The sequence below is a fragment of the Eleginops maclovinus genome, chromosome 11 (genome assembly GCF_036324505.1).
Source record: "Eleginops maclovinus isolate JMC-PN-2008 ecotype Puerto Natales chromosome 11, JC_Emac_rtc_rv5, whole genome shotgun sequence".
NCBI classification, from domain to species: domain Eukaryota; kingdom Metazoa; phylum Chordata; class Actinopteri; order Perciformes; family Eleginopidae; genus Eleginops; species Eleginops maclovinus.
Window position 1 is genome coordinate 2,680,801 of NC_086359.1, and position 27,741 is coordinate 2,708,541.

The 27,741-nt window shown below is 40.8% G+C and overlaps 1 protein-coding gene across 1 annotated transcript; it reads right to left on the minus strand.

Annotated features, from left to right (window-relative positions):
• Window positions 1-272: 272 nt before the first annotated feature.
• Window positions 273-27,421, minus strand: LOC134872375 (F-BAR and double SH3 domains protein 2-like). The gene is made up of 20 exons (XM_063895659.1): window positions 27,193-27,421; window positions 24,032-24,129; window positions 20,812-20,857; window positions 16,632-16,708; window positions 15,797-15,941; window positions 14,312-14,445; window positions 13,004-13,058; window positions 12,796-12,924; window positions 12,589-12,711; window positions 11,516-11,611; window positions 7,003-7,119; window positions 5,267-5,365; window positions 4,666-4,818; window positions 4,446-4,580; window positions 4,274-4,357; window positions 3,929-4,112; window positions 3,622-3,845; window positions 3,308-3,524; window positions 3,155-3,219; window positions 273-2,633 (listed from the first exon to the last, which is right to left on the minus strand). Exons 1-20 carry the CDS (start codon window positions 27,211-27,213, stop codon window positions 2,550-2,552), a joined length of 2,286 nt encoding a protein of 761 aa, XP_063751729.1. The 5' UTR covers window positions 27,214-27,421; the 3' UTR covers window positions 273-2,549.
• Window positions 27,422-27,741: the final 320 nt, after the last annotated feature.

The following is a 27,741-nucleotide window of genomic DNA, read 5'->3' on the forward strand; positions in this document are numbered from 1 at the left end:
TTTTGCTGAGATGGAAACATGAAACATATAACATAAAACATCTTCATTATATGGTCAAAACAAATAAAAATAAGCTTAAAATAGTACTCATAGTCCTTGCTTTCTTATACCACTTACACTATTTTGCTTTTTCTCTTGTTTTTGTCTTGATTTTCAGTCTAATGGTATTTCTATTGTTGATAGCTCATGTTTGACCGTTTTGTAGCATTGTTAAATTCCTTATATGCATCTTAAGTGATCAAAACAGGTACAGAAAGAAAACTGGAGACGTGTTTGTTTTGTTTCATTAAGCTATCTTTATTTCACATTTATTTGTACACAATAAATACAGTTAAACATCCACGGGTGTAAATACGTCGCTCAGCAGCCTCTGCAGAGCTCCCTTTGTGAGTGTGGGCAGTTTGTCGCTGAATTTCTGATCCAGACTTTAACTTCCGTCTGACCACTATATATTTTTTCATCAATGCAACAGGGTAAAAGCAAACTTCAAAAATAAGTTTGATGTCATTCAGATCTCAAGGAGATCAACGAGAACACAGCAACAGGGCTGACATATATCTCTCCTGTTCCTCTGATCCAATTCAACTAAAAAAAGGTTTTAATAGTTTTCATTTTTAATCCTAATTCTAAAGAAAACAAAAAAAGCGGTGCTATTATTTGTACAGATATCCATCTCCAAGCTCTCTGTAAACTATTTCAAAAACATATCTCAATCAAAGACACTACAACGGCTATTTAAGGCTAAATAACGCAAGATAAAAGAAGGAAAATAATTCATACCAATATAGCTGGTACACAACATATTCAACAACCATCCACAATACTGAGAAGGAATAAGAAGACATCAGAAAGTGCTTCACTATGACAGAATAGATTTGTTTTAATCAGACAGCTAGCAGCTCAGGATGTTTTCCTCCTTAAAAATAAAGGCATGTTTAATAAACTGCACCTCAGTGTAAACGGTCACCGACCTCCACGAGCAACCGGCAACTTCTACCGGCTGAAATAACATTTCTAGATCTTTATTTTACAACAAAGGAAACGTTAGACTACACGAGCACGCACTAAGCTTCTCCCTTTAGGACTCTCCTCGCATCGAGCGCAGAGGAAACTATCAAACGTTTGTAAATTAAAAAGGTAAAGGGATTCTGATTTCTAGGAGATTCCCCCTACCGACATAAACACTCTAAACTAAAATTGCCACTTTTCCCTTTCCAGGAGAGGACCAGCCTCGTCCCGTTTTGATCAGGTGTGTGTGTGTGTGGGGGGGGAGTGTGTGTGAGTGTGTCTGTGGAGACTTTTGGTTTCCTGTTGGAGCTTCATGTTCAGAACCTGTCCTGATGAAGGTGTTGCATAGAAGAAATCCAATTATAGAAACAGCTGGTGGAAATCAAAGAGAGAGAGCCACACAGGAAGTGATATAGTGAGAGGAAACTGGGAGATATTTAAGTCCTCATTACAGAAATATATTAATTAGGATGCTTTCTGATTTGTATGCAAGGGCGCTGCTTTCAGAGAAGTAAATTAAACCGTATTGTGTGTGTCTACGGAGCTCCAACGTCACGTTGTTTAATAAACATTAAACTATTACATTTCTTTAATGTAATGCAGCTTTAAAACAGGAAATAAGAGCAGTATTTGATGCTATGATAACAAAACGTTGAATTGCTACTGAGTCTCATATCACAATATTAACATAATATTGGTTTTCTCGTATTTATGGGTTTTTTTCTCATTATTTATGAGGGATAAATCACTCCGTCCAATCATATAACTGAAGGATTGTAAGCTCTTTTAGGAACACAGTATTCGTTTTCTCACCAAGGGTTTGATTCAAGGTTAAAATCCCTCATTTTTACAGGAGAAGATGTTTTAAATGGACTCTCCTTAAAGCCTCCCAAAGTTGTGCAATCCATGTTTAGCTGGTGTTTAATGTTAAAGATGGCGGGCATATCCTCTGCCCAGAGAGGTCACTATTGTTTTTTGTTGCTGCTTTTTACACTTCCTGCTCAAAAAGCTGGGTTAAATCTGCATGTTATTGTGCAGTCAGGATGCATAATGACTATAAATGATCCTCCCTGTGTGGAGCCAAATCACCTTTCTATTGACTCCTGCATTAAACAGCTCTTACTGTGTGGGTATGATACACTGTATTATCTGCCAGTCATCACTATATCATTCACTATGAGCAGAGCATTTGAAACCAGGACTGATATTTCATGATCCTAACAGCAGTTCTCTGTCTGCTATCAATACATTTAGTCAGGACTGTGAAATGTTTCCTGTCCGGAGTGAAGAGGTGGACATTATGGACTATAGAGGATGTGTAATGTTGAATCTGCCCTTCTTGAAGGATGGGTGTGTGAGTATAGTTCAGAGAAAGGCACAATGATCCTCCGCAGCACACTGACCCTGAGGAGGAGATGAAAGATAAAAAGCCTTCAGGTGTTTTTTTTGTTTCCTCTGGTTTCCTTTGGGAGTGAGTTCAGAAGCGGGAAGAAGTCCTCACTGGTTTAAAAACAGTCGTCACCTCCAGGGTGTCGACGCCGTCACACCAGAGTGATCTCCACCTCCTCTCTGCGCTTCACCTGGCCCCGGGGATGCTGCTTCGGGGGCGGAGGGGCAGCACGGACCTGAAGAAACATCCAGCATTAATATACAATAATGGCATTATAATGACTTTGTTACCTGTATTCAACTTGATGTTATGCTTATACTACGCTATTTATAGGATGTTGACTTCATCATTTGCATATATACAACAAATACACACGTTTCCCTTTATTCTGAATGTTTAATTCAATATATCATTATTAAATGACATCCCATCCTATAGTTTGAGTTTTAAAAAAGGAGATTTTTTTATTTTTACATAAACTCAAACCACCAGATCTCACAAAATGTGCATTTGTGAAGCAACAACAACAAACAAACAGCAATAATCTGGGATGCTGATACTTCAAACATACAACACATTGTGTATAAAACCAATTCCAAAGAGCTCTGATCTTTTCATTTCGTGGTGATGGACATCTTTACTGTAAGAGTGACATCACTAAGTACAAGAGCATCATCTTTATGCATGGATGGAAGTATTTCTGCATCTTCCAGCACCTTTAATCAACGAAGAACGAGTGAATGTGTGTGTACTCACAGGTCGAATGGTGCCGGAGCTGCTGTCTGGGTATTTGGGGGGCTGCGGGGAGCCTTGAACTGGACCTGAAGAGAGAGCAGACGACCCAGATCAACATCACTAACGTGTCATTACTGACTCTTCCTTGCACTGCGACATCACACTCAATCTTACTCTGAAAGGGGCTTTTGTGGGGGGCTGGGGGGGGCCTGTGGTGTCCGTTGTGGTAGGAGGGGGGTCGTCCGATCGGGGAGGCGGAGGCGCTGCAGGGGCTGGACAGCGGGGAGGACACGGTGGAGGACAGGGTGGGGGTCTGCAGGGGGCTGCTGTGCAGGGGCTGGAAGGGGCTGCGGGGGGAGCCGCCGATCTGAGCCAGCGGGGAGGGGGACGCCTGAAAAACAGCAGGGGGGAAATATTTGAATTAGCAATAAGTATCAGAAAAAAGGAGAGAATTCTGAAATTAAAGCCCCACTTCTTCCTGAACTCACCTGAGCCCTGCCGTCTTTGTGTCCGTCTCCGTTCTCACTGCCGCCGGTCAGATCCTCCACCAGGACGGCGGGGAAAACCCCAACAACGCCGTTAAACTCCCCCTCCCAGAAACCGTCGTCCTCGTGGGTCTCTCTGCTCAGGATCCGGATGATGGCGCCTTCCGGGAACGACAGCTCGTCTCCCGTCTGTCCCGCGTAGTCGTACAGCGCCTTCGCAAATGACACTGCGACAAAAAGAGGACAGGTTGAGAAACCCTGGACCAAAATAGGACTAAATGGAATATCAAAACATTATTTGTCCGCTCACCGCTGGAGTCTCCGTTGACGGACCCGGTCTGGAGTTCAGTTTCAGGCTCAGTGGAGTTACTGGAGGAGTGAGAGCGAGCGTCCAGAGCAGCCAGAGCCTGCAGCATGCTCAGCAGGCTGTTGGAGGACGGCAGCTGCAGGTATTTCTCCGGGACGTAGCCCACCTGCCCACTGCGGTTTCTCGCCTGGAAACGCAAGAACAAAATCAAACGTTTTTAATACTACGGCCAGTCCTACACACTTCTCCAACCAAGTGTGTGTGTGTGAGTAGCTACTTACTCCTGAGACATTATCCTTCTATATTCAACATGCTTATCTTGAATTAGTGAATGCATATTTAGCGCACCTTGACCCAGTCCTCCATGTCTCCGTCATCGATGACCTCCAGGATCTCCTGCTCCTCGATGGTCAGCTCGTCTGGCTGCGACGACTGCAAACGAGGAAACAGTCTTTGTTAAGAAACTAAACTGAAAGCTGAACACGCCCGCACAGAGCCTTGGGGTGTTTCCTGCAGGTACCTTGTATGAGTAGAGGACTTTGCAGGTGAGCGGATAGTTCTTCAAGGTGCTGGAGGGACTCGAGCTGCTGTCGTCTAAAACTTCCCCGCTGTCCTCCATCTCCTCCTCGTCCTCTCGCTCCAAGTCTGCCGTTCCCTGCAGGAAGATGACAGATATTACATAGACCCAAAAAGAGGTTTCAAATATGACACATAATGTGTAGGACTTGTGCGTGTCTTACAGAGAGTGAAGGATCTTGGGTGTTGAGGTTGTTCCAGCGCTCGTTCTCCAGCTCCTCCATCACCTGGTTCATGGCGCTCTTCAGCCACGTTTCCACAGCGATACCCGCCTGCCGCAGCAAGTCCAGACGAGCTTCCGCCTTCACCTTCCCCGTCTGCAAAATGAATCAATGAAACACCGTGCTGAATCAAGAGCAGTGATACAAGTTATGCATTTTTGCATGCACTGTTTTGTGTCGTTTGATCTGTTTCACCAGTAGAGGGCGCACTGGGGCCACATTCAGTAACTGGATACTGATTGGGAAAACAGAGAAACTCAATCACACATACACACGCACCAGGCAGTACTATACTTGTGAGGACACTCAATAATGCATCCCACACCACTCAACTTTAACCATCACAACCTTTTACACTGATCTGATTCCAACCTGAACCTTTAAACTAAATCTGATCGAGCCTCAAACTAGATTTACAGGTGATGACCGGACAAAAAGTCCCTAATTTCAAAAAGTGACCTCACTCTCAAGGTCAGAAACTTAAGGTGGTTCTCTGTGCAAGTAAACACACACACACACACACACACACACACACACACACTACCTCTGCCCTCCGGAGACTCTGCCTAGCGACCTCCATCTTGGTCTCCAGCTCACTGTTGTTCTGCTCGGAAGTTTCCTGCGTCCCGTATCCCTCCAGAGCCTGAAACACATCACGACAAACACCAGATACCATCAAAAAGTTATACACAAATGAATAAATCTATGAATTGAAGACATTTTATTGAGCTTTTCTGGAGAAAAACTTCATTAACAAACATCTTTGGGACTTTTATCTCTTAGCGTTATATTTATTTTAAACTTCATGTGAATTTTGGCAACATTTATTGAACAGTTTCTGCATAAAAGTCTGACTGCTTGACCCTCTCAATTTAATTAATATTGCACATTTTCTTTTATGTTTTTATTAATGTTTGGAGATTTTCTTCTATTTTATATTTAAGTTTTTTTCTTTTCTTTTACAGAACTATTTAAAATGCTTTTTTCATTTTCGTAGGACAACTTTTCTCGTACTATATTTATGATATGTATGAAAACAGCAAAGTCAATTCTGTGTGACAACAAGCGAAAAAAACGGATACAGACTCTGGGAGAGAACGACTCATTTCCTGTTTAATGGAAGTGTGTTGATCGTGGCTTACTGGAAAATAAATGTCACGCATTCCTTATCTTCTACGGTTCACAATAAAATGAACAGGTGACAATGAGATAGTGATGATGATGATGATGATGATGATGAAGGCTTATCCTGTGTTGCATCACTCCATCATATTTCCGTAACACATGGGTCATGATTTTATGATCCCAGATTTATTAATATCAAACTGACCTACGTTGTTACAGTAAAGGACAAATTCCAGCGTAGTGGAAGAAGATATTCCTTAGTCAATGTCTCAACTTTGTCCTCTTTAACCTCCTTCAATGAACTTTAACATTCATAAAGCTCCTAAAAATCTAAGGGAAACGATATAAAAAAGCCTGAGAATCCTCACATTTTTAGGTATCCTTCAGTAGTTCTAATCTATTGATAGTTGTTGGTGGAAATATGGGTACATAAAAGCAAACAGCAGCAGCTTAAAGCTCATTCATTATATTTTCACTGACGCTAGTTTGCAAAACTGTGAAGAAATTCCTGCAAAAATAATAAAGAAGGCACCGTATCTGTGAGCGCCGGTGTTTTGTTCCTATTGACCCTCACCACTACTCTGCTCCTGACGCATTATTTAAAGTATTGGCATTTAGTGCATTGCTACTTCCCACAATAAAGAATACCCACACACCAATTCATGTTATGTTCCGCTGTTTTGGAACCGCACACGGAACATGTCGACGTGTTCAATGACTGATTACCGGATTTACAGCCTTACAACTTCCTTATCATATCAAAGGAGAAATGTCCAGGTTAATTTGTGATTTTTACTGCTTTGTTTTACTGTTTTAAACACACGCCACAGATGGGATAAACCATTTCTATCTGAGGGGTTTCCTTTAGAAATGAGTGTCCTCCAGGATCTACTAGGGAAATGATTCTTTATCCAGCTGACTCAGAGATTATGTAGAGCAGGTTTCTCGTCAACATGACATTCAAGAGATGATAACATCCATGTATAGACAGCCCAGTACAGAAAGGAACTCTATACGCCGTTTATCTGCACTGGCCCTACCCTGTTAAGTTGCACATTTGATTAAGTGACCATGGGGGGGGTTACAGGATATGGTGACTCCCTCTTGAAGCCTGCCTATAGCTTCCTGTGGTCATCGGTTTGATCTGGTTCTCACCCGCTGTGTGTGGATGATACTCTTGTATTCTCGGGCCACGCGGCTCGCCCATTTCCTCGCCTCCTTATCCAGACTCTGCTCCTCCGACGTGCCGCTCTCCTTCTGCAGCTCCAGCACCTGCAAACACACAGAGAGATATAAGAAAGAATAATCATGGGAGGAATGTTTGTAGGGGCCCTTTTATGCTTTTTGGGGGGTTTCTGTCTCTTGTTGTGTGTTGTGCAAGTTTTTGTGCATGTAAATGGTCTACAAAGGCTAAAATCCTAAGACATCACTGGCCAGCTAACCAATCAGAGCAGACTTGGCTCTGGTTTCAGACAGAGGGTGAAAAGAGGTGCTGCAGTACAGGCAGTATGAGAAAAATAAAGAGCTTACTATATACACCTGAACATCAGCAGGAGAGGACTCTTTAAAGTAGAGACGCTACATACTGATATACACCTGAACATCAGCAGGAGAGGACTCTTTAAAGTAGAGACGCTACATACTGATACACACCTGAACATCAGCAGGAGAGGACTCTTTAAAGTAGAGACACTACATACTGATAAACACCTGAACATCAGCAGGAGAGGACTCTTTAAAGTAGAGACACTACATACTGATACACACCTGAACATCAGCAGGAGAGGACTCTTTAAAGTAGAGACACTACATACTGATATACACCTGAACATCAGCAGGAGAGGACTCTTTAAAGTAGAGACACTACATACTGATATACACCTGAAATCATCAGAAGTAGAGACTCTACATACTGATATACACCTGACATCAGCAGAGAGGACTCTTTAAAGTAGAGACGCTACATACTGATATACACCTGAACATCAGCAGGAGAGGACTCTTTAAAGTAGAGACACTACATACTGATATACACCTGAACATCAGCAGGAGAGGACTCTTTAAAGTAGAGACGCTACATACTGATATACACCTGAACATCAGCAGGAGAGGACTTCTCTCTTTTTGCACTACTTTATTTATCTTTTGCACCATGCATGTTGAGTTGTTGGAGGAGCACGCGACATAAGATTTTCATTGCCAACATATACGCTGTATCTGCTGTGCATATGACAAATAAAACCTTGAAACCTTGAAACCTCTTTAAAGTAGAGACGCTACATACTGATATACACCTGAACATCAGCAGGAGAGGACTCTTTAAAGTAGAGACACTACATACTGATATACACCTGAACATCAGCAGGAGAGGACTCTTTAAAGTAGAGACTCTACATACTGACATACACCTGAACATCAGCAGGAGAGGACTCTTTAAAGTAGAGACACTACATACTGATATACACCTGAACATCAGCAGGAGAGGACTCTTTAAATTAGAGACACTACATACTGATATACACCTGAACATCAGCAGGAGAGGACTCTTTAAAGTAGAGACACTACATACTGATAAACACCTGAACATCAGCAGGAGAGGACTCTTTAAAGTAGAGACACTACATACTGATAAACACCTGAACATCAGCAGGAGAGGACTCTTTAAAGTAGAGACACTACATACTGATACACACCTGAACATCAGCAGGAGAGGACTCTTTAAAGTAGAGACACTACTGATATACACCTGAACATCAGCAGGAGAGGACTCTTTAAAGTAGAGACACTACATACTGATATACACCTGAACATCAACAGGAGAGGACTCTTTAAAGTAGAGACACTACATACTGATATACACCTGAACATCAGCAGGAGATGACTCTTTAAAGTAGAGACTCTACATACTGATATACACCTGAACATCAGCAGGAGAGGACTCTTTAAAGTAGAGACTCTACATACTGATATACACCTGAACATCAACAGGAGAGGACTCTTTAAAGTAGAGACACTACATACTGATATACAGCTGAACATCAGCAGGAGAGGACTCTTTAAAGTAGAGACACTACATACTGATATACACCTGAACATCAACAGGAGGGGAAAGAGGTTGTTCATCATACTTTTTGTTAAAACTACCTCACGTAGAAACACAATTAAATCTTTATGAAATATTGCCTCATGCAGTGACCCACCCGAACACCTCTGAGAGGACCGTGTGGTTTCTGAAACGTCACAGAGAGAACCACACATATAACTTGTGTTTACTACTTCTGTTTTGTCAATGTGCCAACTTCCTCTTGACATATTGCATGCAGCTGGTTTTAAAAAGAGCTCTGTAGGACAGACGCACACCAAAGCATTTGTCTCTGCGTCACCTCTGTTCATTCAGGTCAGCTCTGCAGGCTGCCGGTACAGTACATCATCAAGGAATCATTCATCTTACATTTATTTATAAAGTCACAACCCAGCTGGCTCTCAAATATGTATAAGAGGAGGGGGAAACATATTTTTAAAAAGAGCAAACAGCTTCTCTCAGTCATGGAGGCATGTTGGTCAAATAAAACCCCGAAATAACCCCCCCGCTTGTTTCTGATAGCTGTAAATGTTCAACAATCCCACTTTACTTCAACTATAAAATCTAAATATATCCTGCTGTTTCTTTCCCCTTACAGAGGTTGTAGCATGGGCAGATACACGCAATGTTTTTCACTTATTACATGGCTTAATGGAATACTCAATTCTGATTGGTCAACTTGGACATTCCAGAGGTTGTTAATTTTCGCTAACAGACCGTTGCTAAGAGGACCAAGAGACTATGTGCAGCTATAAGAATCCACAGAAAGAAGTCCGGTCAACTTAACAGCTGTGGACAACAAACATACTCTGAATATTTATATTTCTATATTTTTCGAGATCGAAATGTGTATTTTCAAACAGCTGGGAGACTCTGAAGAAATGGACTATTTCTTTATTTTGTATCTATCTAAAAGTAAGTATAGTAAATGAGAAAGATTCACTGAATTTCATGGAATTTGTTTGTTTAATTGATCTATCCTGTATTTGCAAAAAATGATTATAATTGTTTGCATTTGTGGAAGGTGTTTCATATTTATAGATATGTTGTTGATCTGTTCCCACAAATAATACCGAGGCAAAATCTCAGCTACATCTGGCAGTGATTGGTTCATCTCTAATTTAAAATGCGTCTCCTATAAAACCAAATATGGACAATTATAGCATTACATTTTAAGATTTCTTCCTTTAGGGTTGATATAAATCCCTGAGATGTGAGTGAAGAGCAGAGTGTGTGTGGAGGGCCTGGGTGGGGAGGGTCAGGGCTCTCTGATGAGGCTCACAATGCCTCCTTTTCACAGACGGGCCGTTCACAGAGCCCGGCCCACCTCCCTCCCAGTTCAGCTCTATGCCTTACCGGATCCCTCTGTCTGCTGCAAGTGGTGAGGGAGGGGAGGGGAGGGAAGGGAGAGAGGGGAGGCTCTCCACCACTAATGTTTTCTTTAGGAACAGGCTGCTGCTTGTTTGACTTCCAATGAAAACAACGCCAGCATTCGCAGTTTGAACAAATTGTCCAGTGTTGTCCAGTGAGGCAGAGGACCAGAGCAAAGGGAGGACCAGACTAGCAGGGCCAGGGTAGACGTGTGTGAGTGTGTGAGTGTGTGTGTGATATGGATGCAACACACTACATTCATGCGCAGCAGCCACACCACTAAGCCTCTCATGCGCGTCTTAAAGTCAGAATATTTGATTCTGCTTCTGATATTTTAATGATTTATAGAGAGCAAAAAATGCTATTAACGAGCAGTACGGGTGGAAACTGAGACCAGGAACAGGTGTGCAGAGGCACAGAACAGATTGCATGCAAACTGGTGGCTCTGCTGAGATCTGCTTTTGTAGGATGCAAATTTTAAACACTGCACTTTTATAGCCCGGGGGGGAAGCAGCCGTGAGAGCGGGTTCTGATAAGATCACAGCAGGAGATTCAGACCGAAAGCATTACTGCGAAAAATGTTTTAAAAAAGGTTTGGCTGCACAGGTGGGGCCTCGGGTTCTGGTGGGAAACAATGAAATACAATCCAGGAAGTCCATTTCATTTTTATAGATCCATGACACTCACATCTGTTTACAGTATCAAACCAGGAGGAAGGATTTTTATTCTATGACTTGAAGCTTTTTGCAGTCTCTACTGAAGTTTGAACCATGATTTGCATTAAGCGTTTTAGACCTAAAACATAAACTGTCTGTCGGCCTCCTGCTGTTTTATCAAAGGACACAGGTCAGAGGTGATTGACAGATCACATATGCATGATTGCATGATTGTTTGCAAGGATTTCCAGCACCGGTATGAACCATAAACCTGGAGAGTTATTACAGTAGCATACAGAACGAATGACGTGTTTAATGTAAATGTGTATCATTCCCTAGAGTCCTGTAACGCTGCTTGTTGAAGGCCCCAAATCAAATGTGAGACTATTTTAGTAAGAAGGATGCATTGAGGTGTGACCCAGTATCACACACCTGCTGCTCTCCACAACAGAGTGAACTACACAGTGCCTTTGATCTATATGCATTGTGCAGACAGGGGTGGAGGTTATATCTCAGCACATACCCACTCATACTGCAATATATAAAAATCAGGATTTACCGTATCTGTGTCGCTGGGCTGGAACACGAAGTCCGGGGCTTGCTGAAACATGAGGTTCTTCTCAACAAACAGCTGCTGGTGGAACTCCTGCAGAACCTACATATATGCGTGTGTTTAAGGGAAAAAGAAGCAATACATATTTAAGTATTGCCAGGAATAAGGCAAAGCTCTACAGCTACTCTACATGCACAGAAATCCAAAATAAAAACCTTTCTGTGCTCCTTTAGTTATGCCTTAAATATATTCAAATCAACTTTATTTATATAGCAACTCAAACACAAAGGTAACTGTCTCTCCCCCTTCCCAGGTTATAACCAGATCAACACATAGCTTTATGATTAAAAATAACATTTAATAACGCAGGACTCTATAATAGAGATAAAATAATAAAAAGAGTAAGATTAAAATTACAAGAAAAATACAATTCAATAAAAATAAATGTCATTTGTTTCTCAGTAACGGTCCCTTTATGTTCCTTATTACTCTTAAAAAGACAAAGCCCTATAGATTTAAGGAATTAACAGACATTAAAATTAATGATCAGTATTTGACGTCCCACTATTCGTCCCCTATTTACTTTTCATACGCTTTAATGGTAACACCACATTAAGACCGCTTAGCACAACATAATAAAGACTGTCATGAACACTTCATCGAGTGGAATCAGAATGTCCCTCTACACAGAGCTCCCATAAGATCTGCTGCAGGGGAGTGGTGTTTTCACGGGAAGTTCTGAAATGTGAGCTCTGCCTGAAAAGCCACTGCTTCCCTCTCTAATGATTTGTTCTTACTCTGGCCGGAGAAGAAACAGAACGACACCAGAGAGGCAAGATGAACCTGAACAAATCAGACTGAGAGGCTAACGAAGCTCAAAGAGTGAAACCCAGGAGCGCAGGGGAAACTCAAACCTGCCAATTAATTAGCAGCCGGCAAGGCAGAGCTCTGAGGAAGACACTGATGTGGTGGAGTTGTCCTGAATGTGTCTTAAGGGACGATTCTAGCAATATTTAATACATCAGTATCAGCTTAAATGAATCTGCACCCGTGTTTTGTGCTGGTGTTGAAAGACTCACCCCGTTGGAGCTGTTCAGGAGCTGGTTGAAGGTGTTGTGGACAGCCTGGTAACTCTCCAGCTCTGTCTGACACAGCGAGACGAGGTAATCCTTCACCTGCTCGTAGATCCTGCCGTCTAACACCTGCAGACAAACATCCCACCCTTTAATCTTCAGGAACAATTTTCCTCTTCCACCATTCACCCGTCCATTAGAAGTCAGCCTCACCTTGATGCAGTCCATGAGGTCTGTGTTGTAGTAGCGCTGCTGGTGAGCGTTAGCGGCTGCTAGCATGAGAATGTAATCGTTGCGGGCGTGCGTTGCTTTGGAGTTGCACTCGCTCCTCTTGGCTTTCAGCTGCAGGATAGAAGATCAGGAATGATGAGACCAGAATGTGATTTTTGGGCCGTTTGTTAAAGATGTAATGATCTAATACCTTGACAGTCGCCCTCTGAAGACTGGATCTGGACTGGAAGAGACTTAGCTTGGACCTGAAAGAAGAGATGAAAGATTAACACTTGAACAGTATTTCCTAAAGTTGAAGTTTTGAATTCGAGTAGAAAATGGCTAATTAGTTAGATTTTCCACTCAACATTTACCTATTTTTCTGAAATGCATGCAAAAGTTTTCTCTGAATACCTGCATAACCTAGTTTAACTGTTTATTGAAACAATTGCAATAAGAGCAGCTACACCTCGCACCACACGCAGGAAGTGAAAATTGTGGAATTACTTAGCAAAATAAAGCAGTTGCAACAGTTCAAAACCACAGACAGAAAATGATCCAACTTCAACTCTATGCACCTCATGCCCCGCAGACATACAGAAGAATGTGTGTGTGTGTGTGTGTGTGTGTGTGTGTGTGTGTGTGTGTGTGTGTGTGTGTGTGTGTGTGTGTGTGTGTGTGTGTGTGTGTGTGTGTGTGTGTGTGTGTGTGTGTGTGTACACGTGAGGCGAGAAGAAGGTAGTATTTGTAGTATTAGAATGAGTGCCAACCAAGCTGCTAGGCCTTTCTGGCAGCAGAGCTTCACCGTCGCTCTATAATAAACTCTCCTGATGGGCAGAGAAATGTCTGCAATGTGAAGAGGCAGAGAGCCAGCTGGTCATGTGTTCCCGGAGTAAACGTGGGGAAGAGACGGCTCGCTCACGCCTGAATATCTGTCGTCTGATGGACTGAAACTAACGAGAACTTACATCATTCATTAGTCTGATAACGACTAAGTTTTACTTCACCTGCAGAATGAGTCCTGCTTTCATTCACAGTAGAAGACAGAACGTTTCTCTGTCTCATCTCAAATGTTTAAGACCGAGATGCATAAATTCTGACATCACAAATATATTTAAAACCACGGTCCAATATGCAACTTACTCAATGCACAATCACTCAGGATGGACTGTCTTAAGAAACATCTTGTGTAAGACAATTCCTGATAAACTGTTGCATCTACATAGATTCTGGCTTTCACAATGAGGAAGAAGAAGTGTTTGTAATTATAAAATGTGTCTGAATTAGAGCAGGGTTATTTTGAGTGTCTCAAACAAGTCTGAAGGGGTTTTTTTTCTTTCAAATCTGATCAGAAAAAGTCAGGAAGTTCACAGAAAAGGTCCACTAAAAAACCAAGATGCTGTTTGATTGAAATGTGATGTTTCACAGGCAACAGCGACCATTTCCACTTTAGTTAAATGCTTGTAGATTTGGGATAACACCATTTAATTCTAAGTTAGTGGAGTAATTTGGTCCATACTTGGCGTCCAGCTCTGCCTTCTCTCGGACAGCCTGAGCCATGGTCTCGGCCTCCTGGTATTTCTTCCTGCTCTTCGTCAGCTCCTTCACCGATTCCTGCAGCTCCGCTTGAACCATGGTCAGCTGATCGATACACTGAGGACGGAGAAGAAACAGTTTTACATTTATGGAAATTATTATTCCTGCAATGCATCGACTGAAAATTATGCAAATTCCAGTGTGGTGAGTAATTTCAGGATGGTGTGTGTGTGTGTGTGTGTGTGTGTGTGTGTGTGTGTGTGTGTGTGTGTGTGTGTGCGTGTGTTGCGTGTGTGTGTGTGTCTGTGTGTGTGTGTGTGTGAGTGATACAGGAGCTGAAAATGGAAACTCCTAAAAAAGGAACAAGAGCAGCACTGTAGGCTGCAGGTGAGAGGAGATGGATTTAGGATCAGGAAATAGACTCCAGACATACAGCGATCCACATCAGATCGGGATTGATAACGAGCTGCCAACAGTCATCATAGTTTGGATATTTTGAAGCAGGACTTTTAAAGGTAATCATCCTACAGTATATGGGATGGCATGCCAAACATTTGGACGAAAATAAGTTCAAATTTAGGCTTAATTACAAGTATTACTACCACCTTGCCTTGCAATCAGGCAGCCTCACAGATTGGGAACTGAATCATTTATACATGCTGTCTCTAAAGCCACCAGACTCCATTTAACACCACAAAGTATTATACCTCTGCCAAACAGTCAAGAGTATATATCAATATCTGCCCAAAAGTCCTCACTTCAAGACACACAATTATAGCCAAGAACAGATCCCGTGAGATCACAGCACCTTGAGCTTTGACCACCAAATGATTTTCTGTTTATCCTTGGGTCTAAGTGGAGTTTTTGGTTAAACTACAAGAAATTCTCTTAAAGCGTTCCTCAGATATAGTGTTCACAAGAATAGACAGAATAAATTGACCGTGCAGAAGACATGGTTTGCTGGTCTGCCGCTGCCTTGAGTTGTTTGTGTTTCTTGTTACTTTGGTGAATTTGAACTAAACAAAAACAACACAAAGAAACCAACTGACTGACGCAGCAAATCCCTTGTTCTGCGAGGTAAAAACATTGGTGACTTTGAAGAGAGCAATGCACACAGCTTCAGTTCGTTGTGGAAAGTGCTTTCTGACAGCTAGGTAAAGTGTTTGAATATTCCTAATATAGTGTAGACCTGAACTGAAACTGATTTGTTTATGTGGTTGCTGCTGCCCCTCTCACAGCGGTACATTTATTTGCTTCTTGTTGCTACACTGTTTTATCTGAATCTACTGAAGGTAAAACGCAGGCTTTTAAAAGCATCTCATAAATCACCCACAGTCTCGTGTTGATAAGAGCTGCTGACGTCTGACCCGATTTATTGCACGGTTTATCAGTATTACACTCATAGTTTATACAACTGGACATTGTTCTGATCACAGGACAAAGGGCATGTTTTGATCAGAGCTGTTACCTTCCTCAGCTGCTGCTCCTTCTGCAGTCGGACCGTCTTGGCTGGATCTGCCACCTGGACTTTGTAGTTATCACAGGCGCTGATTCTGGACTGGGTGACCTGGACCGTGCCGTCCAAATAGGCTCTCCATACACAGTACATGTTCCTAAAACCAAACAACAACAAGTTATTTAACATCCAAAGGAATCACTTTATTGGTGCACTTTCTTGAAACCACATGTTGATTTTAAAGCAGAATAAGATAATAATCTCCAGTCTGGTTTTATCCATTAACCGTTGTGTAAAAAATAATAATAGGAAAATGACTTCCCACAGCTCAAGGTGAGATCTTAGACATACAAATCTAAAAAACATATTCATTTTATTATCTTGTCTGGCAAAGAAATACATCAAATCTCAAATATAGGAGCTGGAAACTAAATTAAAAAGAACAACTACTGGCCCCGGCCGTGCACCTGCACCGTACGCCGGTGACCCGGGTTTGATTCCAGACCCGTGGTCCTTTCCGGATCCCACCCCGACTCTCTCTCCCACTTTCCTGTCACTCTCCACTGTCCTATCCGATTAAAAGGCAAAAAGCCCCCCAAAAATATCTTAAAAAAAGAAAGAATACTACTTTCTGTTTAGCCAGTATTGTTTATAATAATATAATTAAGTGCAATTAAACATTTTATCCCTCAGAACTGTGGAAATAAATGGTGGTGTAAATTCTGAATTAAACGTGAATTTTGAGTCATTTTCAACACAGTTTTGCCGCCTTTAATTACCACTTTAAAGCAAAAAAAGAGGACAGGCCTGATGAGCCTCATGTACCCTCAGTGGAGAAAGGGTTTACCTGTTGTCCGTTTGTTCCTCTGTCAGACTCTCCGGCCATTCCCTCTTTAGATACTGGTTTGCCAACTTCTGGAGTGCCTGGTAGAGAAGAATACACAAAAACAGAGGACGACCTTTAACCTTTGACACCGACACACATTTCCTGCGTCTCATCTTCACACGGGACATGTTGGCAAGACCTCTGACCTCGTCCCATAAACCACCAGGAACACAAGACATGCGGAGACATCTCACCTCCAACACATAACCATTCAGTGAACAAATACCTTTTCTGAGATGCGTTTTAAATAAACACTCTTTACAAAGTAGGCCCATTTTCAGGTTTCAATTTAATTCGGCCCTGCTTGGACTCGTTCACCTGTAAACCCAAGTTTAGAGGTGGGCCTCATATTCTGGTTTTTATGCTGACGTCGGCTAAATTTTTGGAAGAAAAATGTAATTTATGCAGACCACATTTACCCCCCCGGAGATATATTAAGTTCCTCCACCTCGGCCAACAGTGAGGTTAACCTTTGAAGAGCTGAAATAGCAGGACAGAGTCAAGAAAAGGAAATAGTCAGGAGGATATGTCTGTGTTTCTGAGTGAATGTTAGGTATGTGAGAGAAATGTAACGAGAACAACTAAAGGATGGAGAGCGAGAACGTTTTCAAGCATTGCTCACATGATCATAGCCTCCTAAAAGAGAATGCTGCTAGCTCGACAGACTCTTAAAGCTACCGCTAATGACCTTAATCTGCCTTATTTGTTAGGATATTGGTTTGTGAGCCAAATCAAAAATGAGTTCAATCAAAGAATCCGTCGCCATAATTATTTGGTTTTATCCGCAACGAAGAAAACAATAAACCTATTAACATAAAGTGGGAATATAAAAGACATTCACTCAGCTGTTGTGTTGCATTATGGGAGTTGTAGGACACAGGGTTTTCTGAGCTAGGAGAGTTACATTTGAGATATGTGCTGCATTAACTTAAACTATGTCGCTTCAAATGTCCCCACCTTTACGCAAGTGGAGTAATAACTCAATCTACTTCCCTTAGAAACATTGAACTGCTGCATGAGGTCAGAGCAGTCACTGGAATAATGTGGAAATGTGTTTGCATATAGACAGGTTGCACAATAAATACGTTACTGCAGAATATGTGAACTCATACTTCCTGTTTTAAATCAGTGAGTCAGTGTATACATGATAAAAGTCTTCCTCTCTCAGTTTATACTCAATCATTTTGTCCGTGTGAATTAAGAAGCTGGTACCAAGCAATTCAATGAATAACTACTCATTTTTAAGACTATATTAGTACCTGTTAGATTAGAACTGTACGCAGATTAGGGGGTTAAGTCAGGTCAAATTAAGTATCCATGAGGCAAAATGGTTTATATTACTAGTGATTTAAGATACAAGCCGTCTTTCCACTTCAGCTCAAAAAGAGACACCACTTTTAAACTGTTTCTGATGCTTTGCTTTCAACCCATCAAGGAAATTAGCCCATCTATCCTCCCTCTGTATGCTGTGAAAAGACGGTCATGCAGTCCTGAGGCTCTCGTTGGCGTCGGTGCCAAAAGCTCCAAAAGGCGCCACAAACCGGCCCTTTGTGGGTTCAGATAGAGACTAGCGGACACGCCTGAATAGTGTGATTGGAAGAAGAGGAGGCAGAAGAGGAGGGAGAGGAAGAGTCGCACAGAGGAGGACTTTTTATCACAACTGTGTGGTTTGAATAGCAATCGGCTAATGGCTAAAGCAGCTTGCAGGTGTAGGGGACGCAGAAAAAGGCGGGTAAAGATTTGAAAATAAATAAACAGGGGGGGGGGGGGGGGGGGTGTTGTTTAAATGAAGGGGACGGAGAGCGCCAGAGACACTCTGACCCAGTTCAAACAATTGGCAGCGGGTATCTAATTGATCACATAACTAACAGGCAGCACAGAGAACACCTTTCAAACTGAGGCTCACAATGAAGACTTTTTCCTCATTAAAGTAATCATTATTTTCCAGTTTTGCAAACCAACCGATCGCTCGTCCAGTCTATTAAATACATCTGCAGACAGGATCAAATCCAAAAATATAATTCAAAAAGGACCAGAAACACATCATTAATATTATATTTTATAAATAATAAGATGTGTGGCTTTTTTGTTCGATGTATTAATCATTTGAATACCTGATGTTTATTTTCTGTAGATCTATTCATCATTTAAGCCCTTCATGATAATTGCCAACCAAAATAACTACTATCAGCAATGAGTTCAAATCAAAACACACATAATTAATACCTATAATTATCCATAAATGTGTCTAATATTTATTTGCGATTAATAAATACATTTTTAGTCCCAGAAATATATTTTTTTGTCTAAATATCTAATTTTATCCGACAACCATCCTGCTGGAAGCTGGAAGCAGGGAATGATTTGCATTTCAGCTTCAACAAAAAATAACTGAACTAATGTGATGTTCTAACTTAACCAGCGTGATGAAACTACAGTGAAAATTCCTCCAGTGATTCATAATGACTAAGCCCGGAAAGACCAAACTGTTGTAATGCTCAGTTCTGACTTTCAAAAATAATGGTACAACTTGTGCACATCCAATAAAACTCACGTGCACAGGGTTACAAGAGCTCGCCTGCAGGCTGAGATCGACCCTCCACTGGATACAAACATAACCCATGTTGGCTAATGTTACTCCAATTATATAAAACACATCTAATCATAGCTTAATGAACTTTGCACGTTTTCCTGTCCCTCAAAATGTGCCAACACAACATAGGAATGCAGATGATAGCTCGATATTATTTCTTCTGCCAAACACATGCTCACAATTTTAAGTGGAATCAGAAATGAGTCCATGAGGAGGACGTTTACTAGAAAAGAGAAGAGCCCAAAGCATTTGTTGCTTCTCTGTTTCAATTTGAATTTGTTGTTTTCCTTCCTCTCGTCTCTCCTCGTGCTAGACCATGTGAATATTTAATGTGAGGAGACATGATAACACAGGCCCAGCCAAGCAATATCAATCATTTACAAGCAGCTATCAGAGATTTTCAACCGGAGGACAGAACATGTGCGTTGCTAAATCGAACTTATTTCACACTTCATCTGTGATCAATCAAAGAGTATGCACTGTGTGGGATCACATTACACGTACAGTTTTTCAATGGCATGCTGCATCTCACTGATCTTCATATAAAGACAAATAAGAAGTTATAAATGTGAGGGTTTTTTCACTATTCAAATCACAGAGACACCTACCAATATACTGGTGCTGAACAGTTAAAGAGGCCCTATTCTGCTTTTGGGGGGTTTTCCCTTTCCTGTAGCGTGTTATAAAGGGTTTTGTGCATGTCAATGGTCTGCAAAGGATAAAATCCCAACGTTTCGGAACATAGCAACATGTACCACCTGCGCTCCGATTGGCTCTCGCTCCAACACATGTACGTTATGGGTTAAGGGGCGGGACATCTCTTGGTTGACCAATCACAACAGAGCCGTCCAGCTTCAGAGCAGACTGGGCTCTGGTTTCAGACAGAGGGTGAACAGAGGTGCTGCAGCACAGGCAGTATGAGAAACATAAAGAGCTTTATGAACATTAAAGCATGGAGACATGTTAATATTAACCTAAAGAGCTTATTGTGTCATGTTCTGTTCGTCTGAAGATCGTCTGTTTGGCAAATTAAAGAAGGGCCTTTCAAAACAAGCGCTCCTTTTCTGAGCCACCTTCATGATCCCCTCCCTCAGGAGCAGATGCACAAACAGACATGCAAAGTGGCTGATTGGATAACTACAGACATAACCCCCAACCCCCTCTCTCTTCACAGTGGTGGTGGACATTCCTCACAGCGCTGCAAAACCTCAAACAGCAAAGAAGGGATTTTTTTCAAGTGACGTCCTGAGGAAACTGCGGGCAAAAACAACACAGCGAGGAGGAAACGTGCCACTACTGGAAGTCGTTTCTCTCTCTCTGTTGTGGTGTTTTCTCTGTGGCTGGTTAACATTCATGAGTGCTCGAGCCACAAGACAACAAAGAGCTTTCTCAGGACCACATCCTTGACCTCAACTCATCCCATGGTGTCTTTGGAGGAGAGTATCGTTAAAACTACGTGTATTTTTAGCGACAGAAATGACAGAGAAGAGTAGAGATGGTGATATGGAGCATCAGTAACAGCGTGAGAGAAGAGGATGATTTACTCACCTGGGCGTAGTCCCTCTCTACAGCGGACCTCTTCTGGCTAAAAGTCCTGAAGGGAAGAAGAAAAGTAAATGTGAATGAGCCTGTAATCACAATTAAGAATGACACAATAAGGGATATATCGGACAAAAAAGATAAAGTGGTTCAAGGATAGTGCTATATACAGTAGGGGTTCAATTATGGCTCACGATATGTTGCCACCATGCTTTGTACGTGTATATTTAGGTTTTCTAGAGCCACAAAAAACTCAAAGAGATAACTGATTACGAGCAACATAAGAAATAGTGGACTCCAAGAGCGATTGTGTACCATTTCTAGTCTCCTCCAAATGAAACTACTGACTGCAAAGTAATGAATTTTGTGCGGGTGAAGAAGACAGGCATATTGTACAGTAATATTATACGTTATCTCACTGCCAAAGAACCAAAAGAAGGACATAAGGAGCTCCTGAGTTTTGATTGATCCCGGAAAGAGCCGACATACTGCACATGAGTAAACTGTCATGTTGTTATTGTACTAGTTTTGTATATTTATAAATCTTGTTCACATTTTATTTTTCTTATATTTTATGATCGTTCCTTAAATATCTTTTCAAACTATTCTATATTTTCTCCTTTTTTGACAAATGCCTACTCGACCATAAATCTGATTCTTAAATGAAAATGTTATCTGGCTTCACGATAACGCGTGCAAATCATAAAATCTGCAGGAAAAATGCGAGGAATGTCAGTTTTATGCCAGTGTTTGACTCTTTCCGGCTGGATTGACGACAACAGGAAAAGCTAATGATAAACTCAAGTTACATTTAAACAAAAGTCTAAGAAAAGACGCGAGGGGTCAGTGCCCTGGGAACAAATTCACTGCAGCAGAATCATCATTAAGTCATTAAACATGTCGAGACTCGAGTGCGACGCTCCACCCTGAGCTCTAAACAATCTGGCTGACTTCCTGGGAGCTTCCCACTCTTCCTTGAGTCTCCTTCTCTTCCACAAACTCCCCCCTCCTGCTCACTTCCTGTCATTTTCCCGAAACAGTGCCTTTGCTGACATGCAGATGCAATTTCCAGTTTGCTGAATAATTTCTCGGTCGAACTCGGGGAGGTGAACCCCTGCGAGATTCGGTACCAGAGGAGTTTCTCTTCGGGATCATGTTACCATAGCACACATTTACTCTGAGGGGTTCCTGTTTGTGTCACAACGTGTTATTTTGCATTATTATTACTGTAATGGTCTTTTTACCTTAGTATTATTATTGTTTTGTCATTTTTTTTGTTTGTTTCTTTACAGTACCTACATTTTCAACTCCTGTATCTGTACATTTACTCAGTACTGTATTAAGCACAATTTTAATTACTCTGTGCTACTTCGTACTTATACTGCACTACCATTCAGAGGTTAATAGTGTACTTTTACTACACTACATTTATTTAATAACTTACTGAAATGAAATGGACCAATCTGCAAAATGAGTACTATATTTTGATGAGGATACTTTCTACTTTTACTGGAGGAACATTTTGAATACAGGACTTTTACTGTAACAGAGTATTCCTACACTCTGGTACTTCTACTTTAACTCTAGTACAAGATCTGAGCACTTCTACTTTAACTCTAGTACAAGATTTGCGTACTTCTACTTTACTCAAGTACAAGATCTGAGTACGTCTTCCACCTCTGTATGTGACCAGCCTCCCACAGCGAAGGATTCAGAGCAGCGAGAACATCTGGCAGCTCTCACTGACCTTAACTTCCAGCTGTTTGGAGCTTCAGAGCTCTGCCACCAGCCACAGACAGGAAGTGGGGAGCCAGTAGGCCGTCAAGTCAACCCAACACTAAGGCAGCAAAACACCACCGCAAGCTTTGGCTGCTCAACCTTTAAGATGCCTCCGCATCTCAGCAGACTGTGTCTCTCTAAGAACAGTGTTTGCTCGGCCTAATCCAGGACTCCCAAAGACTCTTACACTTTAATCTGCGGATTTAAGATGCTGCTTTTCAACATATCGAGTCAAAACAATCACAGGATGAGATTAAATATTTACTGTAAAGAAACTGAGTAAGAAAACCGATGTATTGTAAGAAGATAATAACATCTGTCCACGTCTTTTAATTAGTCTTATGGATAAACAAATCTAACCCTTTCATTAACTTTCATAGGATGTTTCAACATGGAGGCGGAAGCTAGACAATTGGCCTAAAAATAAACCATACCTCTTCTGGATATTACATTTCACAAACATAACTATATTTGAGGAATACATTTCCAAAAGCAGGTGGAGCCTCTCCACAAAGACTCCTACAGAGCTGCATTTTGTGTTGTTTGAGCAAGCTTGTATAAGGCACTCAGCTCTTATAGCTTTAAGTTAGCTAATTACAACCTACAGGAGCTACTGACTGCTTGTGTTTTACAGCAGATGTTTTTTGATTGCAGTCCCAGTGTAAGGGAACGGTCACATTTTAACTAAACAAACTTCTGATGGCGAAGCAAATTCCAAGAGGTAAACTCTGGTGAACATTCTGGTAAATATTGCTAGCAATGGTTACTCACCATCATTAGCCCATTATGTGACTGTCCACTATGACAGGCTCCTTCACAGTGTTGCATTATGGGTTTGATGCAGCCATGGTGTTTGTAGGCTATCGATCAAATCTGTATAAAGTGTGTCTAGCTTTAAGAAGCTCCCGTTAAGATACATGTCGTTCTGATGGCTCATTTAATGTGTGTGCTGCCTCAGTTACTCGAATAAAAAAGTAATAATGACAGCCATTCGATCTCAACTTAATATGGCAAGCATTGCCACGATAAGAAATTCAAGTTTCAATGAGTGGAAAGAGTTTCTCATAAAGCTACGATAATTTAGTAGAAGTGGAAGTAGGGTTATTTCATGTTTTAGTTTTACAAGAGGACAGGCTTAAACGATAAGAGCCACGGGTGCAATGGATTCTGAAACCGAGAATGAACTGCTTCCTGTTGAAATGTAATTGTGTTACAAGGCAGAACTCTGAGTATGGCTGATAATAAAACAGAGATTGGGGGTTCATTTGTAAGATGTCATAGCTTTTTTTTTTATACAAACACAAAACTTCTGGCCAGATTCTCAGGTGGAAACGTGGCCAGAAGTTGTGGAGACAAGGCCTCATAGTCAGGGTGGCCTTATAAATCCTGTGGATATAAAATAAGCTATAGAAAATATATACATGTGGTTATAAAAAGGTCGACTGCTCACCTCAGATCCTCCAGGAGGTCACACTCTGTCTGGTGCTTTATTTGTAATCTGCTCATCTGCTCTGCATGAGTGTGTTTCAGCTCCTGGGTGACCCGGACCTGCAGGGGAAGACAGAAAACTGGTTTATTAAAAACAATCGTGACTGTTTTCTTCAGCTCGTACAGAAAGACAAAGATATTCCACCATGTTGCGTATGACCATTCTTTCCGAGTTGTTTACCAGGCGAGTGTTGAATCAGCTGTGCTCAAAAAAGGTGTTAATGAAAGTGAGCCGCTCTCATTATCAGGCAGAAACTCCGGACAGGTGACAGTTAGTCTCACTGGGTTTTCTAATTGGCTGTTAGATTAATTAGCTCTCATTACTGATAGCTGGGAGTGTTGTCAACTTCCTTTTTCCAGCCCTATTTCAATTACAAGACAGATTTATGTTTGTTAATTATAATAGAGATAAACAAAAATCCCCAACCAATGTGACGATGTAATTAATGTATTCACCACATAAGATAGTAAACTGAGAAGGGAGTGCTGCTCAATTGTTCACATTTGAATTGCAATCACAATTTTGGCTTTCCCCAATGAAATGATCGTGATCACATGCAATATTAACATATTAAATAAATTCTCTGTTCACTGAAAAAGCCACAGCATATCAAACTATTATAGCCTCTTCATTTTGATCTAAAAGTGGACTGAACTTGAAAAATATAACCGTTAAATATAGGGTGAATAAATACTGCAATGTCAATTATTTCTTAGGGTCTGCTCTTTGAGTGTAGCACAATATGGAAGTGGAAGCAGTGATGTGTTTATTTGAATGTCAAAGAGCAGTACAAATATTTATAACTAAAACCAATAAATAATCAAGATAAAGGATGGCAACATGTAACGCTCCTTTCTAGGATAAGTTTCTATTAGAACAAGTTAAAACCACTCTGTATTTTCTCATTCTGCCTGTCTTTGTAGAAATAAAACGCTCTGTTTTTACGCGCTTTAACGTAATTGCAATGCCATGCAACAGCGTGGGTCCCTTGTTACTTTCCGTCAGCAGTTTTCAATCACATACCCTGCAACTGGGACACATTGAGCATGTTGATCATCTCGATTGGTCGGTGGAATTTAAAATAATTGTCAACTATTGTGCCAACTAATGAAGCAGGAGGATTTGTGCCTCTTAGAGACGGATATTTCAGGGTTTCGAACAAAACAGGCAATTTAAAATGTCATTTCCCACTGCAGAATTTTTCTTCCAAGCACAAAATCTAAAAGCTTAATGACATTGGGACCATTTAAAATGTCTTCACATGATAAAAGTTCTTATTTCAGTATGTTCCTCTCATTATTCCTCCTGTGGCTTTATAGTCAGTTTTAACACGGCTAAACTTCCTGTTAACGATGAATCTAGGAACTGAAGTACAGGGTTTAGATTGACATGACCTGAATGGGAAAGGGTAGTTATCTTTTTTCAATTCCTTATTTCAACAATGAGACAGTAAAGTTCAATAAATGCAATTTAAATGATCCTTTATACTGAATGCCATCTGTCAATTTGTCAGCTAAGTCAGAACGCTTTAAACTACATGATATTCTCAACAAAAATATGAATTACATAATAAAAATAACTCACAACAACCATTAGTACTAAACAAACATTGCATGTATTTGTTCCAGTTAACAGCAGTTCTTGCTCAAAACGTACTGGGGTCTAAATGGTCAATGTTCTGCTGAGCCATGTTATTGAAATATGATCCCACAGGCACATTTTTTCACACAGATCCAAGCGATTTCGTGCTGAGATTTGTACGTTTATTTACTAAGTAGAAACACTACTTCACTCTTAAACTAGGCAGGCAGTTTTAAGATGGTATATAAATATGTGATGGCAATGATTGTTGGACTTTTTTCCTGCAAAACTTTCCTTAAACTAAGAAAGAAGTACATTCACCAAAGAACATTCAATGACAGCAGAAACGAGTCTACTCAAGTAGGATGGATAGATGGATGGATAGATGGATGGATAGATGGATGGATAGATAGATGGATAGATGGATGGATAGATGGATGGATAGATGAATGGATAGATAGATGGATAGATGGATGGATAGATGGATAGATAGATAGATAGATGGATGGATAGATAGATGGATAGATGGATAGATGGATGGAAAGATGGATGGATGGATAGATGGATTGATGGATAGATGGATGGATAGATGGATGGATAGATGGATGGATGGATAGATGGATAGATTGATGGATAGATGGATGGACAGATAGATGGATATAATACACACTATAAATATAAAGAACAACAAGTAACAGCTACAATGTGCAAATTGTTCATGATTATGAAAAGGGAGAAGCTAAACTACCAAATACAAAAAACTACAACTACTAAAATCTTAACTTGTGTTTTGCCTGCTTTTGCCATAATCTTCCTCCACAGTGTGAGACAAACTTGATATTTAGGTGAACTGAAGAGATGCCTGGTGTAACTCTTGTAACACAACCCATCGGTCGCGTTATTTCACAAGATATGTGAGAGTACTAAGAGGATATTGATCAACTGTTTTCATTATGTCGTTTGTAATGTACTTTAGCAGGACCGTTACTTTCCATTCGTGAGGGAACCTCTACCAGCTGTTTTACCACTTAAACGCATCAATAATTATAATCATATGTTATTCTGAAATGGGCTAATGCGCATTCTGAGTACTTTTGGTACATTAAGTATATTTTGATGCTAACTTTTGTACTTTCACTTGAGTAACATTTTGAATCAGGACTTTTACTTGTAAAAAGAATCCTGATCCTCTTGTAGTTCTACTTTCGCTTAAGATCTGAGTACTTCTTCCACCTCTGGAGCTTAGTTACTTTACAACACTGCTTCATATTTACTTCAATAAAGGATGAAAAAAATGTGGCACATGGGACTTTTTTTCCCTTTCTCCGTTGCTATTTAAAGCAACAGCAGAAATAAAACTTTCCATACTACAACAAACTAGGGAACCTTCGAATAAACAAAGGTTATTGTGTAATTTCAAGCAGCAGAACAACAACAACAAAGCGTGTATTTATTTTTTCCAACCATTAAAAATGCACCACTATTTATTCTTCGTCGTTTTCCAGACGTTAGCTTCCAACGGCTACAACGGGAAAACTCACCTTTCTCGGTGGGGGTTGCATCCTTCTTCTTTCTGGACATAAAAACTACACAAAAGATGAAAGTTTGTCCGGGAAAAGTTTGTGTAAATGTTTCTTGAAGAAATTATAACGGGAACTAGGGTATTTCAGCCTGGGTCAAGCGGCCATGACGAGTCCGGTAAGTAGTTATTTGAGTCCCGTTGAAAACACTGTGGCCCCAGGGAGCAGAAAACATTACAGTTAAGCTAGCCGAAATTTAGCGACGCACTTCCTGTCATGTTTTCCAAAATAAAATACCCAAACTACTTTCGTATACAACCTTCAAAATAAAAGTAGACCATCGACAAATTCATGTAGTGACATTTATTTAAACTTGTCGACTGTATGGTGGGATGAAGTTTTGACATGGGGGATTACTTCTTCTTGCACTATTTTTGTTTTATTTGCACATTTTGCAACATTCTTTTGCACTATTTTATTTCTATTATGTCATTTCTTTCACTATGTGTATTGGTTTCATTTGTTTTATGTTCAACATATATTCATGCTGCATTGTTGGAAGACCCTGGG